This window comes from Polypterus senegalus, chromosome 18 (genome assembly GCF_016835505.1).
Source record: "Polypterus senegalus isolate Bchr_013 chromosome 18, ASM1683550v1, whole genome shotgun sequence".
Taxonomy (NCBI): domain Eukaryota; kingdom Metazoa; phylum Chordata; class Cladistia; order Polypteriformes; family Polypteridae; genus Polypterus; species Polypterus senegalus.
Window position 1 is genome coordinate 73,142,810 of NC_053171.1, and position 17,982 is coordinate 73,160,791.

A 17,982-nucleotide genomic window follows, 5' to 3' on the forward strand; every position below is an offset into this window, starting at 1 on the left:
GAGCTCATCCAGATGGCCATCGAGCAGAGCCTGAGTGAGGCGACACAGCAGACGTCCTCCCAGGGTCCTCAAAAGCCATCCGAGGTGACCGCTGGAGCAAAGAATCTGCTGGCCGCAAAGGCCAACAAAGCTGGGGAAAGCAGACCTGGTACGTCAAACATGGCCAGCGCCAGGACTCAGACCTGCTCATCCATGCAGCCTCTGGCCAAGAGGTAAGTCCACTTAGGCAGGGCCGGGAAGTGGTGAAGGCGTTGAGCTTCAGACCCTGAGGTTCTGGCGCTGTGTGACCACTTCACCTGCCTGTGCGCCGATCGCCAAAACAAAATGGCACCAAGTGAGTCTCAGATGTGCTGCATCGGCTAAAGAAGGAAATGCAAGTTAAGCTCAAAATGTGCACATGTTAAATGCGAGGGTCCGTCACACACTTAATAGGGTACAGATGGTCCCTGGAGACGTGCCCTGAACCCTGGACCAGCCCTGTCTGTGTGGAGTCTGCATCCGACACTCTGATGTTACTTGTGACATGAATGTCAGTGACTCTGACTAAGCCAAGTTTGTCCCTTCTTGTGGACCCTCCTGCCTAACTAACACCTGATGCTTTGGCTCCACGTTGCCCTCTAGTTGCATTCATCCTGTTGTAAGGACTGAGCAATGGAGGTGGGCTTTGATAAATCCTAAAGAGCAATCCATAGATCAACAGATGCAAGAACATTTGCTAACCACACATAAGAATGAACAACGTGTCAACGGAGAGGTGCGAGACAAGCACCCCGTCACGACACAGGTAGCCTATGTCAGGAACTGGTGGGTGCCGCATGGTGGGCCATCTTCATCTTATACCCACAATCAAAGATTCTCTGCCAGCCAGTCGAGCCCCTCAACAGCAGCTGTAAGGAGCCAAGGGGCCTATGAAGTGTCAGCGGGTGAGAAAAATCAGCCGTTTGTCCAAATGGGACAGTCTGCTGTCGTAAGATGACACCACTGGCGATGTCAAACTCTACACGCAGTCACGCAGATGAACGCCTCATGGGCTCATCGGAGGCATACAGTAGATACCCCGGAGGGGCGCTGGCAGTGTCATTTTTTATTTACTCCCACACAGACAGTGGTGCAGTGGGTAGCGCTGCTGCCTCGCAGTTAGGAGACCCGGGTTCACTTCCCAGGTCCTCCCTGTGTGGAGTTTGCATGTTCTCCCCGTGTCTGCGTGGATTTCCTCCCACAGTCCAAAGACATGCAGGTTAGGTGCATTGGCGATCCTAAATTTTCCCTAGTATGTCCTTGGTGTGTGTGTGTGTGCCCTGCGGTTGGCTGGCGCCCTGCCCGGAGTGTGTTCCTGCCTTATGCCCTGTGCTGGCTGGGATTGGCTCCAGCAGACCCCCGTGACCCTGTGTTAGGATATAGTGGGTTGGAATATGACTGACTGACAGATGTAAAGATGTCCCTCAGGAGCAACTAACTCCATCCCGTCTGGTCAGAGAATATTAAATGACGATGCCCCCCAAATATTGGCGTCTCATTTGCTCAAAAACAGAGCTCCACACTACAGACCCGCTCATAAGAGACCCTCACTTTAAAAACCCCAGAAGGCTTTTGATGTCCACCCTTGTGTGCCCGTTCAGTTTGCATGATCAGTTAAGGGGTGACAAAGCTGGCACCCTGACCCTTCTTTTGACTCGCCCTGTGATCCTTCCACAAGCACAACACTCACTTGGAAGGAGACGGTGACATGTGACACCATTATGTGTATCACTAATGTGGCCAGATGAGAGCAGACGAAAATCATCGAAATGGGCAAACAAAATCAGTGCCATCATGGCGTATTCAAACCTCACGTTTTTACTTCCTATGTGTAATACTTTACATTTGCTTTCATTAAATTTCATCTTCCACAAATCTGCCCAAACCTGTCTGCTCTCCGAATCTCACTGTAATAATTCAATGGAACCTCGATAATCTGCCAATCCACCTCACTTGGTATCATCTGCAAAATGAACCAGCTTGTTATGCATAGTTCTATCCAAATCGTTTATGTACATTACATATATGAAGCACTGCCCCCTGCTGGGCACCACTCTTAACATCACTTGCTTCTGAAACGTCCCTGGCAACCTCATCCTCTGTGCCAACATTTGTAAAGTGGAGAAGTACAGAAAGAGGACCTCTCACTGATCACAGCTTCACAAAGGCCTTGAGAAGCACATTATGAGTGACACTGGCTAGTTTTACAAGGCATCGTTGGCACTGCCAGCAACGAGAGGGCACTGTGCAAAAACAAAATGGGACTGAAACTGGTAACCTGTGCGTGACAATCAATGTGACAAAAGGCATTATATAAAAGAAAGGCCGATTTACTTCATCATTGGCCCTGCAGTGGAGTGCCAGGATATGTCCATGCCCTAAACCCACTCTTGCCCAAAGAAGCACTCAATGAGACTGCACGGGTCCAAGACACCTCTGATGTCCTAACATGAGTTTTACCAAGCCTCGTAAACGAGTGTCTTTAGAAAAATCAACTCTCAGAGGCACCCCATGAAAATATCGATGAGTCAACGCTGGCTTGAGTCTGCCATTCCTGATGGTCGCTTCCTAGTGTGTGCACTGGTGCTCATCTTGAAGTTCTGTAGAAGAACACCAACTAGATTTACAATGCATTGTAGTCATTGGCCTTCCTCTCCACAAAACTCTTTTTAAAAAGATTCATGTAAGCAAACGTCTGAACGCATGTGCAGGTCATAAATGGCTGTGCAGGTGTGGACTTTGCACGTTTTGGGTGTTCACATGGCCTTATTCCACTGACTCCAGTTTCCTCCCACACACAAAGAATGTTCAGCGGCCGCTCTGAATCGACTCAGTGTGAATGTGTCTACATGTCCACCGTGATGGATTGACATCCTGTCCAGAGATGGTGGACTTGTGGGGTCCTCTGCTGCTTCTCAACCACTCAGGCCTACTAGCTGGGGTTTAACACTGCTATCCCCCTCCAACCGGAATTGCTTTTGAAACTTATTGGGACTCCCAGTCCATGAAGGCTTTACAACCTGCTCTCTCATCCAGGTTCATAAATTGTGAGGTAGGCATTAAGATTTAAAGATTTTGAAGAGTTCTAAGTGCAGTGCATCTGATCATCTGCTGTTGAGTGGTGTCTGGTGATGCCACCTCTAAGGGGTATCAAATCTCAGTCCAGACTCTTTTCATGTATAGCTCCTGGCTGGCAGAATGAGCTACCCACCTCCATCCAAACGTTGGACTTCCTCAATGTGTTAATGAAGCGTTTGAAGACCCCCTTAAATTTCTGTCTAACTCACCTGTTGGGTTTTTATCATCTAGGAGTCACAACTCACATGTGTTTTGCTCTGAGCTCATCTGAACTAGTGTGGTGCTGAGGTGTCACCCGTTGCATGGCTGCATTCGGGATCCTGATTTTGTTTGTCATGCGGCTCCTATCCTCTTTCTCTCCCTTGACTTGTCAGTATCAATTTTGTCCCCTTGTCCTGTCACACTTATCCTCAGATAAAAGCTTCTACTAAGCAAGCAAACAGAAATGGTTCCTGCCTATTTTAAAGTAACTACTTAATTGTTGTAACAATGCCGGTGACATGGACTCCATCACCCCAAGATGCCATTCTGCAAGTATGAAGAAATAACTTGGAGCTTTACTTATATTTTTAAAGAAACAGTAATGGGACACGGTGCAAGTTTTAGAAATCAAGATCAAGCGAGTGCTCACGCTGCACGATGGAGTCGCCCGTCGCATTCGTGCTAAAACTGTCTGTTTGGTCCGATTGACACGCCATGAAGTGGGGGGTTTAGACTTTACACTCTTAAGACATGTGGGTCCCTTAATGGATGGTACTTTGTAGTTCTATACTGGGTTGTGTAGTTCCTCATAGAGCCATTGCATTCTGGGATTGGTTCTTTGGGCTTTAAGAAGCCTCCTAATATGTACTGTATGTCTAGGAGGCTACCTAGCGGGACCTGGACTTAACCTGCAGCAAGAGTCCATTTAAAATTACAACCCGTTGGTATTTCACAAATCTGTTACCATCTTTTCATGGTTATTCACCATATGGAGCATCTTATTGATCTAAATAAAGGATCTTTCTGGAGCCTTCATGTGGAGGGTCTTGTGGCATTGCTGAGAAGAACGGCTATAAAGGCCGTGTACGTGATGGCCATGACAGACATGATATTCCTGTTCCAATCGTCCGATGGCCTAATTATAAGACTGGCAGCCCTGCTCACACTACACTGGTAATGATGGCCAGTGAAGTGGAAATTCGCACCTACTCAGACAGTGAGTGCAAATCGGCCATAAAATCGCACCGCGTGTGCCCGGGATGTGTCAGCTCGCCTAGATGTTATATACCAGTTCATTCATTTTATAAAGAAATTGAGCTGCCCATATAACAACTGCAGACTTCGAGGTGATGTCCGACCTGCCTGCCCCAATGTAGCGAACCCTAATGAAGCTCCGATGTTCTCAGGGAGTCCCCTTAGTCCGGACAGGTTTCATCCTTGCCTTGCCTGGCTTGAATGAATTTCAGACTGTTTAAGGGTATCGTCAAGATTTTAGCAGCCGTAGCCCGCTGGTGCTTAAAGGCGCTGTAAAGCCCTTCTCGCTGTAATTGCATGTCAGGGTCACGCGAGTTAAACAAACCTGACCTCATTCCCACACCAGTGCTGGGATCCAAGTCACAATATGAAATGTCTCAGCTGTGCGTTTTTCACGACTATTCATTTATTTAATAATTTCAGACACGACTTCACAAGAGCGCGCGCGCCCCCACACAGCCGCTCTCTTCATCTCCTCGCGAGCGCGCTGGTCCCATTGTGGACACTCCTGGCGCATACGCCGCTGTGCTGCGATCCGTGCCGGCACTGCTCTTATATGGTCATCCACAAAGCCCCCCGCACCCCTCCGTACCGCATCCAAAAATAACCTGCGGCAGAGGAGCACAGCTGAGGCCCGCGCCGGCACTAACTGCGCGCATAGACCGCCTAGCGAGTGACCCTCGGAGATGACAGGCGCCTTCTCTTACCGCTCGTACTTCTCTCACTTCCATTCTCGTCCTTCTCACCTTAGGCGGTACCAGCCGAGACCCGGAGACACCAGCTCCAAGTTCACGTCGGGCAACGGGACGCGATGCGTAGCCTGGACGAGATACGATGGCAGCGTGTACATCGTCCCGGAACACGAGTGAGTAACCTGCGGGCGGGGGATTCGGGGGACGAAGAGGCTTTACGTTTATTATGTGATGAGGAGCGGTTTTATGTTTATCTGTCCATTAAAGTGGAGCAGCTTTATGTTTATTATGTATATACTGAAGAGGACCAGATTTATATTTATTAGGTGTTTGTCTATTGAAATGGAGCAGCTTTATATTTATGTATTTATTAAAGTGGTGGTGCTTTATATTTATTATGTTTGAATCTATTAAAGTGGGCCTGCTTTATGCTTATTTAGTATTTGTCTGCTTACCGTACGTGTAGCAGCTTTATGTTTATTATGTCTGTGTCTGTTAAAGAGTCTCGCGCAGGTTTTCTTAAAGATCAGACCTGCCGCTGCTGTCCCCTCTACCCATAAGAGTGACAAGCGCGTCAGGTAATGACACAGTACGATTAACTATAAAAGTGACCCATTCGTGCCGCACTAGTTATTCTGTGATCAGCGTCCAGACTTTTTGATTTGTGTTGAAATTGTCTAAATGACACCACACTGGTGTGGACTACGAGCAGTAACGAGGGCGAGCGACAAACAGCGAGGACGATGGCAGGACTGGGCATCACTGAAATGGCCTAAACTGAACCCTACCATCTTGAACAATGGACAGCTGTCAACCCCAACCCCATCCCCCCACACACCATACCGCCCCTCTTCTCCACCCACCTTGTGTTTCTTGTCGCATTTCGGGTTGAAGGACGAGGAGGGCAGCCGCTCAGGATGAGCTGTCACTGAAGGACAACAACAAAGGAAAAGGGGGCAGGGAGTCATCAGCCCTTCGTGACCGAGTGTGTGGCACCTGTCGCCCTTCTTTGGTCTTCACAGCTGTGCTGCCAAAGGGGTCACATTTTCACAAGACTGTTGCAAATCACAATTGTCACAGAAGGTGAAAACACAAGGATAACAAATAAGCACTAAAACCAATGAAAAGATTCTCAAAATGTGTTCTAAAATCTAAATACACAGATAGGAAACATGCTGTGGTGTTAAATTTGGGGGCACACATTTAATCTGTGACATTTAGCACACAATCATATCTATTTATCTATTATATAGTGCCTTTCTATCTATCTATTTCTGTATATAGTGCCTTTCACATCTATCCATCTATCATATCTATTATATAGTGCCTTTCATATCTATTGATCTCTGTATATAGTGTCTTTCACATCTATCTATCTATCTGAATAGCTTTCAGGCTTTTTCATCAGTAAGAAGTGTTTGTGCTGCTGTTATACAGCAGATGTATTTGTTTAGTCAAAAGCGGGCTTCACCCTGTCATTTACGAACGGGTCAGTAAGTGGTGACTGGGCTCACCGACTGGACTGCACTTGACATTCTAGAAGTGGAAGGCTGTGAAGGATCATCCATAGATTTTGGTGGCGTTTAATAAATAAAGGATCAAACAGAAGTCTGCTGGCAATTCCAGCTTACTAAATACATGTTTATAATGTTGTAAACCAAACATACACACACACACACACACATACACACAACATGGAGAGAAGAGCAACCAGAGATGAGAAGTAATGGCAAACTGCAGCATTAACACTTGCGATCACACACGGTTTGAAATTATTTGTTCTCAGGATGTCTGAAACTGTTGCTAGATGCAAAGCACCAAGAAAGCACAATCAAATTCACCTTAAAATAATGACAAGTGTCTGTGTGTCTGTCGAGTTACAATGTTTCTGTGATTCCTACAGATGATGCATCACAAATATTTGTAGTAATGCAGTGCATTGCATTTGTTATTCCAGCAGATGGCACATCATGAACATTTGTATTTTTTATGCTACAAATAAGTGTCTGTCAGGTTGGTATTTCTATGTCATTACAACAGATGGCATATAACAAACGTTTGTAGTGATAAAATGTATTGCATTTGTCCTTCCAACAGATGGTGCATCGCAAACATTTGTAGCAATGCATTTTATTTCTACAAATAAATGTCTGCCTGGTTGGTATCTCTGTGTTAGTTTAATAGATGGCATATCACAAACATTAACATTGCTTTTACGAATTCCATTCCAAATGGCACATTACAAAGACATGTGTGTGTGAATATACATTATATATTATATATGTATTGTAAAAAAAATACTTGGAGGGAAATTAGGGAGATGAGACGTGATCTTCTCGGAAAAGACAATTTAACGTCCTGCGATAGACACTTTAACGTCACGCGAGACAAGGCAGGGAGACAACATTTAAAATAAGTTCATGGACATCTAACCTAGCAGTTGTTGGAATGCTTTTGGCAGACACACTTCATGTGTTCCCAGCTCTTAAAACAACGACAAGTGACAAGCAGAACATGCAGCACACCTGCAGCAGCAGCAAGCCAGCAGATGATCCAACCGGTTCTCCTTAGTGTGGATTCAGCCCCCCACTACACAACGTGAGTGGCATAGACACAAAGTGGCAAAAGGACAGCTGCTGTACAGGCTTTTAAATGATCGACGTGCAGCGTGACAAGCAGAACACGCAGCTCGCCAGCAGCAGCATCAGAAAGACAGCAGCTGAACAAACGGCATCTCCGACCCCTTCACAACGTGAGCAGCGTTATACATCCTGCGAGAAAGAGATTTAACCACACCCCGGGCCGGAAATTAAGGACAAGTATTATTTTTACAAAAGTTTCAAAGTAGAAGTGAAAATAATGCATATGTAACAATTCCCATGAAATAACAATCTCTTTAAATTGTATATTCAGTAAACCAAACCCAGGGGTGGGTGAGCGAAGCGAGCGGGGGGCAGAGCCCCCTAGCAAATATATATATATATATATAGCATTTGTCATTCCAACAGATGGTACATTACTAACATTTGTAGTAATAAAATGCATTGCATTTGCCATTTCAACAGAAGGCCTATCACAAACAGTTGTGGTAATGCATTTTATTAATACAAATATGTTTTGATGCACCATCTGTTGGAGTGACAAATGCATTGCATTTTATTACTACATGCAACATAAAGTAGATTCCAGTAGGCAGCACATTGCAAAGTTAACACTATTTATCGCATGTTCAGTTACAAGGTTTACACTGTTCACAAGACATAAAATTCTAATTAGTAAAGTGATGTGACCCTGAGCAGTGAGCTGCATCAACAGAACACGAAGAGCTGATTAGGAAAACAGTAAAGCACGTCAAACTCAGGTTCATTTTTGGCCATTTTCTGCTACTTTGATAGGCCATAACTTCATCATCCTTCACTCATTATTCATGTTCGACATTTGTCTTTATAACCGGAAGGTTAGTTATGTTGTACACACGTGTTACAGGAGTTGCAATAACTAGTAATGTACTTACCAATAAAGGCGCTGTGAATGTTATTCTTATTTCCATAGGTGCTGAAATAAGCTCCCAAAACATGAAACAGCTACAAGTACAATGTTTAGTGTATAACTTTGTAGGACGGCTGACAGGATCATTTCATTTCCAACACACGTTTTGGGCTCACGTCATTCCTCCTGGATGGTGTACCGGTTATGAAGCAGGATGAGCAGAATGTGAATGCTAAGTCATTCCTCTTTTTCCTACTTCAGTAACGTCACACGACGCGCTCAGTGAAACTCGATGCTATGCATTTTGGGCGTTGTACGAACTCTATATTATATGCAGTACTGTTAACATTTCAGGTATTTCTAACTGTTTTTGTGCCATTTCAGTGTCATTTTTGGGAAGCTGACCACCGCTATGTTGTGTAGGTGTTGCTAGACAATTGACCGGGAAGTCAGGTGTTTTCACTTCTGAGGTCAGATGTATGAAGTTCTCCTCAATTTATCCATTCGCCGTCCGAGTTTACGGATTTATTATAAAGAATTCACAAGAGCCTTTTGTTTTTTTGGGTGTATATTTTTCTGAGTTTTAGACTTTGATTCTTAATTTACCGTGGTGGTACTTTTGAAGGACAGGGACAGACAATCGGTTTTGATCTTTGGGTGTCTCCTGGCGTCTCTTGTTTGTTGTCAAGATCCTCTACATATACAGTACGGTATTTCAGCCTAGATGTGCTTCATGGTAATATTTACGAAAGAAAATTCAACAGAGAGATAACGCTGCAATGCTCCAGAGGCACCCGATACATAAGACGAAGTTCTGATGCCTATGAGTCGAAGCGTACACAGTTATACACTAAACTTCTTAACTTGTAGGTTGGGAAAGTTCACATTCAAATTACGATACAAAGTACAAGTAATGGCAGCAATTGCTTTGTACACAAAACAGACATGACAGACCCGTGTTGAATGCGTTTGCTATGTCGCGCTCTCCGTTTGGGATTTCTTAGCTCTATCAAGCCTTATTGGACCCCGGACGTATTCGTGCCGAGATGCTGCCCCAAACAAACATTACGCGTCACTCAGCTGTTACTGAATCACAACTCCCACATTCACGAGTGAAAGGGTTTAGTGGTCAAATCTTCAAATTGCTTTGTAACTAAAGCTATATTGTCCTAGAGAGCCATCCCCTATCGTTGAGGCCATTATGAACGGAAATGACGAGTTTTTGAGGAACAAACTAAAGTCGGGCGAGAATCTGCTGGAGAAGAACGAAGACGGCTGGGTCCCACTTCACGAATGTGCATATTATGGACAACTGAAGTGCCTGAAACTTCTGATTAAAGGTAAGGAGGAGGATGTAAACTACATGAAGGTACAAACTATGGGTATCATCACACTACATGTCCAGATCTATGGGGAGTAGGGGAGCAATAGGCAGAGATCTAGACAGAAGAGGGACCACTTTACATGACAGGTCAATGTGACAACTGTGGGTTTGCAAGATGGCCCAGATAGCTGATTGGTGGAAGGAGACACAGAGAAAAACACACACATGTGGAGATGGGGAAGCCATACAAACAGCACAGGACCGACACAAGAGTTTGGAAGGGGAAGGTGGTCCGAGTGCTTTGATCTGGACCTGCTGCTGTCAGACCACCCATTACAGAAACCAGGAGTCTGGTTATTTTCTAAACATACCTTTTCATTGAAGAGTCACAAGCAGCCAGATGACAGAAACACCCCCAAGTGGATTGTGATCCCTGAGATCTTCTCATCTGTGCTCTTTAGACTCAAGTAGGTAGCCATTCTAAGACATCCATCAACATCGAGTATCAGGCAGTGCTTGGCCCCTGTCTTCATGGAACCATCTTGTTAATGTCTGTCTGATCAGGTCAGATGTCAACACAAACCAGAGGTTGAACTGCTCCAAGCTAAGGTAGGAGAGACTCCATACTGTACTTATTGACTAGGCCTCCAAAAAAACCAAGTGAAGATTTAGCAGAACAAGACCCCGTTCAGGGATTTCAGATAGGCTGTCCATTACATTAGTGATCTGATGGAAACTCGTCCACCTTCCCATTGCAAGTTCTTTACCAGCTTCACAGGAATCGCTGGCCCATCACACCGCTTCTACCATGCAGCAGATAAATACAACAAAGATGAGTTACAATTCAAGGACTTGTCAGAAATGGAATGCATGTCTTTACAAGTGTCACCATTAACGACAGCTCTGCAGAACGTCTGTCCACCATGTTTTATGCCATCAAAGTCCATTTGATGTTTGCTTACCTCACTTTCCTGATCCTACTGTAACGTGTCGTCTCCTCCCCACAGCTTACCCCGGGACAATTGATGTGCGGACAATGAACGAGGAAACAGCTCTGTACTTGGCCACCAACAGAAACCACGTGGACTGTGTTCAGCTTCTCTTAGAGTCTGGCGCCGAACCGGACATCGCAAACAAAGCAAGAGTCACCCCGATTTACAAAGGTAAGGGCACGACGATGAGGTCATGCAGATGTGACAGTGGGAGGTGACACTCAAGTTTAGGGTCCAGGCCTTAACTCCAAAGTATGAACACCAACACCAGATGGGACTTGATGTTGTGGACTCTTTGAAACATTAGAACTTAGAAAAGAGGCCATCTAGAGCAAAGGTTCACTCTTATGGGTCCATACATACCATACAGTTGTGGGTTGGCCACTCATTTCATGCGAGTTATCTGTGTGACTGGTATCCTCCCATTGGAGAGAAGGTTTTAGGAGAAGACATGCGCCAACTCGGATTGTCACCTGTCAACAAGCATTCGTCCACTTCACAGGTGTATTCTCTATATTCCAGGCTGCAGGGTGTGACCACCGTACTGCTCAAGGCAGGAAACAACTATGGCTGCTCCTCCACCGACAGACTCACACTCAAACACAGTCAAACCACCTGAGGCCATTAAGGAGCTGATAAATTAATAAAACTCTTATTGCAACAAATTGTATATGGAGATACCTCTATTGACGTCTGAAAATCGAAAGTAAGCAGTGCAGTCCTCAGTGGTGATGTTTGCAGTGCACCATCTATTGGAATGTGCTTTGTAATGCAGGCAGTAATGAAATGCTTTGCATTATCCATTCCAACAGATGGTGCTTCTCTTTCACATAATGCCCTGAGAGTGTTAATAAATAAGGGACTTTTGTAAGGTTTTCCAGCCCTTTGAAGTTTTGACTCCCTCCATATGCTTTATACATTCATAAATGACATTTGCTTACATTGGTGTCACGTTACACAACTTCTAGCTGGAGGAGAAACACGTCAACCTCAACGATTGCATCATCAGAGCTTGTTAATGAACAAAATCTGGAGTGTTTGCCACTCAACTTTCTCATATACGTAGAGATTATATAATAACTGTATGAATGTGTCAACTTGTGAAACAAAACACGTACCAATTCAGATTTCAAGGTTATTTGATCGTTCTTTTACCTGATTAGATACATTTCCAATTACAGTGTTATTTTGCATTGTTGATAAGTTAAATAACAGTTAAAAATAATAATATGTGCAATGTAGTCACTAAACTGGTACTAAATAAGATGATTAATTAGATATCCCCAAAACTATATTATTTTAGGTCTTTCTTTAACCCTTTCATTCTCTTTATATGAAAAATCAGAGCGTAAACGCTTATGCAACTGATTAATTTTCTTCTGCCTTTACTTTTTAACTCTCATTTTCAAATAAAAAAGTAAATGTAGGTAATAAAAAAAAAGAGTTCAGGCAATCCGAAAAATACGGAAAACAAGAAGAGAGGTCAAAACATAAATTAAATAAAACATAAGGACAAAGAAGTAAATGCATAGCGCAAATCAGAAAGGTACGGTAAGCAAATTTCAAAAATTCAAATTTTAAAGAATATCTATACTTTAAAAATGATCTCTTACCGGAAAAATTATAAAACAATGATTTTATTGATCATAATACAATTAATTAAATTAGTTCAAACAATCGCCTTGATTACTGATAAAGCAAATTTCTTTCTTTGACAAAATAAAGCGTAACAATGAAAAACAAACTTACCAACCGATAGTATTCACATGATAAGTACTGAACACAAATCCTTACAGCGCAAACTGGCATTAATAACCTTTTGTGGAAATTCAGAACCAGCACAATGAAGAGAATTTCGCCAATACTATTAAATCACGATTGTATTTTAAGCACAAAACCAAAAAAAGCAAAAAGTAAATAAAAAAAAAAACATATCTCAAAACAATTGTGGGACATGATTTCAAGAAAGACGTAGCTAAATGTTGAAATGTGATCATTTGTGTAACAGATAAAGCCGCTTCAACAGCATCACACAATGAACTGTCAAGAAAGCAGATTGAAATGTCGTCACTCAGTCACAATGGTGCGGACAACTCTAGAAAATCCCTAGTTTTGAATAAAAAAAAGGTAGACACACATTTGATGTCCATAAAAACGTCAATCCTATTACAGCAGATGTGTCACAACCATCCATAGCCAACGCCGGACGCAGACTTCCGTTGACCAACTCTAGTTAGTTATTTGGTTAAGCGCATTGATTGATTGAGTGCTAATTTGCCAGTCTTTTGTAAAGCACCACACGTAAAGCATAAAACGTCTGGATTGTTCTCCACTCGACTTTCCTTATAGCTGTTCAGCTATAGTAGATACCGCTTCCGGTTGTCCGATAATAATGAAACTTCATATCTGTGTTTCTTACAAAATTTCAATCACGTATCTTTGTTACTAATGCAAGTTTATTTGGCAAAGAACTACTTCCGGTAATCCGATCAAACGGAAATTTCCAATCTGATTGTTTTTCTGGGGTAATTAATATACCATTTCCAGTCACCTGATCAAGGTCAAATTTAATATCTAACAAAAAGTAATGATCATACAAAACTTAAACAATTTATCTCTAAAATAATTTAAATGGTAGTAATGTAAAGTAATTGGCATATGTAATAGTGCTGATACCTGTTAACATATCATTTCTGGTTATTGGCTTAAGGTGAAAGTCTATACTTGTGTGTTTCTTACCCTAACTAACGATGATATAAAATTTTAATTATTTTTCTCTTCTTATAATGAAATTTTGCATGAAAAACTACTGTACAAAGTTTCAATTAATTGTTTATTTAAACTATGTACCAGTTTATTTGAAGTAATGTGAAACGTGTTCAGGTAAAGTACCACTTCCAGTTGACGTATTTTGCCTAAATGTTGACAGAAAACTAACATTTTGATATAACGCCCATATGCCAGATGTCATTTATCTAGCTCAAAGCGTTCTCAAGTTCTCCTGTTTCCATACCAACACACACACACACACAGACATAATTGCAAAAACAGTCAAAACGTGCCCAGGAACGCATGAAACGTGGAGATTCATAAAAATCTCGAGGTCACATTTTTTCGTGATTCCTATACTTTCTCAGTAACAAGTAGAAATCGCTGCGGATAGCAGATTGCCCACCTGCCTGGCGACTTTCTTCTGACAGCGATGGTGGCGGTGAAGGGCTTACCGGTACAGCGTGTTCAGTGGTCATCTCGACCTTCAGTGTTTCTTTTTTCCATTCAGTTGAGGTATGTGAAACGTGAGACATCAGACAGAAGAACTTCTCGTCTGGTTGTAAGGTCCAAGACACCCGCGATCCTTATTCCACATCTCTGCGTTGTACGTATCGTACTTCCAGGTGGGCGCTCATTGCTTTTCAGCTCTCTCACACATCCCTACGACTAAAAGACAAAATCCAACCTGACTGAAAGTCACTGGAGAAATCGTGGAATGTGACTAGGACTTTCGTTTGAGTAGAGTTTATTTCTGACTGCTGCTCTTTATTTCTGTCCCTACTGTAGCTTGTGAACGCCAGAATGCTGAAATCCTGAAAATGCTGGTGAAGTACAATGGAGACGTGAATCACCGCTGTAATCAGGGCTGGACAGCTCTTCATGAGGCAGTCTCCAGAAACGATCTTGAAATAATTGAGATTCTTGTGCAAGCTGGGGCCAAGATTGCAGTAACAAATATCTATGGAATAAGCCCCTTGTTCGTTGCAGCCCAGAGTGGACAGCTGGACGCCCTAAAGTTCTTGATAGGCCACGGTAAGTTCCTCCCAATCAAAGTTTGTATGGTTTGATGACGCATGGTCTTCATGGTCTGGAGATGAGCAATGCTGCTGGGTGTGGGTGATGATCTGACCACACTTAGGTAACCATCAGGGGGCTGTGTGTCCTGATCAGGGCCAAAGGACCTCTTACCACTTGTAGCCCACATCAGCTTTGTCATTTCGGCCTTTAGGTTTGAGGTGCTCCTCACAATTTGTTAAAAGTGAGGACCATCTCTCAGTAAGCGTGTCAAAGTCAGAGCTGGGTGGTTTGGTCCAACTTCAAATGTGCTACACAACATAGATAGGGTTTAAGCCACAGTTGTTCAACTTCATGGAGAGTAAAACCTTATCAGCTTCATTAACATCAGCATTTCTGTTTGTGGTGTCACCTGGTATGAGAGCAGCCTTTGGGGGGCCGCATCTTGGTGTTTTCTTGTTTAAATGTGGAAATGAATGACAAACAAATGCATAACAGACACTTTTGGAAACTCCTCGTACAGCTCCATGTTTTCCACACTGACGCCTGCCATGTTTGTCCACCCACAATGCATTGCCTGACTTAAGATGACTGCAGGTACTGCGATTTGAGATCTCCTGTCATGGTCCTCCATGTTATGTTCAGTTATTTTGAAATTATTTTCCGTAGTATCTTTTGGGTTTTTGACGGGTGCTACCATGTGGTTTACAGTTGCCGTGGCTTGAGGATGTCATTTTGTTTTCTTATTTAAGGTGGCTGCACCTAATTTTTGGATTATACCTTTGCCAGGGCATCACATATGATATTTTTAGTTAGGGAATTTTTTAGTCATTGCAGCTCATGAATGTTCAGCACATTTCTTTGACTTATCAGTTTTTGATTGCCGCTTATAAGGACATGTAAAGATGACCGAGTACAATAAAACCAGGAGATGATTACAGAAACAAAAGCAAGGGTCGGAATACCATGAAAGTCAAACTAAAACAAGAAACCAGTAGCCAAAGGGGCAAGACGAACATGGAAGTCAAATGCAGAAAAGAGATTGTAACCAGAAGACAAATCCTACTCATCTGAAAGCTAATTATCACAAAGAGCAACTTCTTCTTTGTCTTCATCTTCTCCATCTTTCATGTGGGGTCAATGTGCCTGCTAAATCTTCACCATACAGTTTGGTCCAATATTTCCTCCCTAGTCAGACCTTTTCTTCAGATCTTCTTCTTCTACTTTATCCCTCCAACTCACTTTCTCTTCTCCTGTACTTTCACTCCTTCATTCTCTTGCCCATGTATTCATTGTTTCTTCTTCTCACATGTCAGTACCACCTCAGCATATCTCTCCCACTTGTGTTGTAACTCTGATTGTCTCATTTCTTATTCTGGCCTTTTTTGTAACTCCACATATCCATCTCAACATTTCTGACACATCTAATGCCTTCTTTTTCTTCTGTGCTCCTTTTACTGCCCATGTCTCAGCTCCATAAATCACTGCTGGTCTTAGACCTCTCACCTATAACCTTAATTCTTCAATCACACAATATCCCTGATACCAACTGTTCCACCCACACTGCACTCTGTGGTTTATCTCTACATCTAATTCTCCATCTTTGGCTACCACTGATCCACTCGTTTTCAATAGCTCTCCATGCAGACTAACTTCTGAATCCTGATCATCATTAATCCTCATATATCCTGTCTTCTTCTTCCTATTTATCTTCAGCCCTCTATCTTCCAAAGCCCTTCTCTATTCTTCCAGCCTCCTCTCCACTTCCTCTTGTCTTTCTCCACACAATACAATGTCATCAGCACAAAGCCTGCACCGGTGGGATTGGTCTTTTATCCCACAAGTCAACACATCCATAACCAGATCAAAGAGGTTAGGACTTCAAGAACACCCCTAATTCAGACAACCTCTAACTGGGATCATGTCTGTTACCCCATCTCTCCTTTTAACAAGCGTCCTCCCTCCCTCATTCTGACCCTGGACAATCCTCACACACTTCTTTGGCCCTCCTTTCTCTCTCAAGCACCTCCAGACCTCTTGACATGGCACTCATAAGTCATAAATCTTCTTTAAATCAATGCACACCATATGCAAAACCTTTCTCTTTTTCTTGATGCTTCTCTTATCAGTTGTTTCAATGCAAAGACTGCATCAGTTGTTTCTTTCCCTGACATAAAACCAAACTGCTCCTCCTCTATGGTGGTCTTTTCCCTAAGCCTTCTCTACCTCTTTCATTGTGTGTGACATCAGCATTACCCCCTCTGTTATTTCCACAGTCCTGAATATCATCCTTCCCCTTACAAATGGGAACAATTACACTGTGCCTTCACTCCTCTGGGGCCTCATGTATAAACGGTGTGTACGCACAGAAATGTTGCGTAAGAACTTTTCCACGTTCAAATCTCGATGTATTAAACCTACACTTGGCGTAAAGCCACGCACTTTTCCACGGTTCCTCATACCCTGTCATACGCAAGTTCTCTGCTCGGTTTTGCAGACTGGTGGCACCCAGCGTCAAAGCAGTGCTACTGTTCCTGTGTGGTTACACCTTATTTTCCTGACGTGGCTTTATAAATACACTGAAACTAACCGCATATTGTTTATTAGTGTAACACATCTGATTGTAATTAACTCGTAAACAATATAATGGTCCAGGAACAGCCATAGTATTCCAAATACCATAACTGCTTTAGCGTTGTTACTCTCACTTCTTCTTCTTCTTCTAGCTCCTCCCGTTAGGAGTTGCCACAGCGGATCATCTTTTTCCATATTACTCTCACTGCACCACTCAGAGTATTTATATCACTGTATCTGAGTGGGGAATCACAGCAGCAGCTGATCGGAAAGAGAATTATCGGTATACAGTATCAACCACACGCTGTTTTAGCCACGGCAAAACATTTCAAAGCCTTTCCTGTACGGACCTCGCGGTTCAGAAACAGTTTCAACCCAAGAACTTTAAACGCATTTAATCAATTGCTCCTTGTAGAACTGTTTGTACTTATAAGTAGAACTACCTCACTGTAAACTTGCACTATAGTTATAATATTGCACAAACTGAGCCACTTTATAAAGCGCGTATTTACATATGATGACGATATCATTTTTAAGATGAAATGCAGCAAAATATGTTTGTTAAATTATACACGTAAAACTTTAACTTCATTTAAATAATCTATATTCTTCACTGGGAGTGTCGTTAAGGATAGAATAATTAAAAATGTACTACGAAGATATTTCAATGTTCCTTAAACGTTTTGAAGATCGGCGCTCTAAGCTTACAGATGGTTTAACGGCTATTACAGAGCTGATTGTATGGCAATCGGTTACTTGGAGAAAGAAAAGCAAGGACTGCAGGGGCGGCCAC

At 42.9% G+C, this 17,982-nt stretch overlaps 1 protein-coding gene across 1 annotated transcript in view; it reads left to right on the forward strand.

The window, feature by feature from the left end:
* The first annotated feature begins 4,147 nt into the window (after positions 1-4,147).
* asb2a.1 (ankyrin repeat and SOCS box containing 2a, tandem duplicate 1) overlaps positions 4,148-17,982 on the forward strand; it is a 34,758-nt gene continuing 20,923 nt past the window's right edge. The window contains exons 1-4 of the mRNA XM_039741011.1: positions 4,148-5,197; positions 9,687-9,853; positions 10,845-11,000; positions 14,388-14,633. Of these exons, the coding sequence (XP_039596945.1) occupies positions 5,019-5,197; positions 9,687-9,853; positions 10,845-11,000; positions 14,388-14,633 (748 nt within the window). The 5' untranslated portion in view covers positions 4,148-5,018. The remainder of the gene's footprint in view (positions 5,198-9,686; positions 9,854-10,844; positions 11,001-14,387; positions 14,634-17,982) is intronic.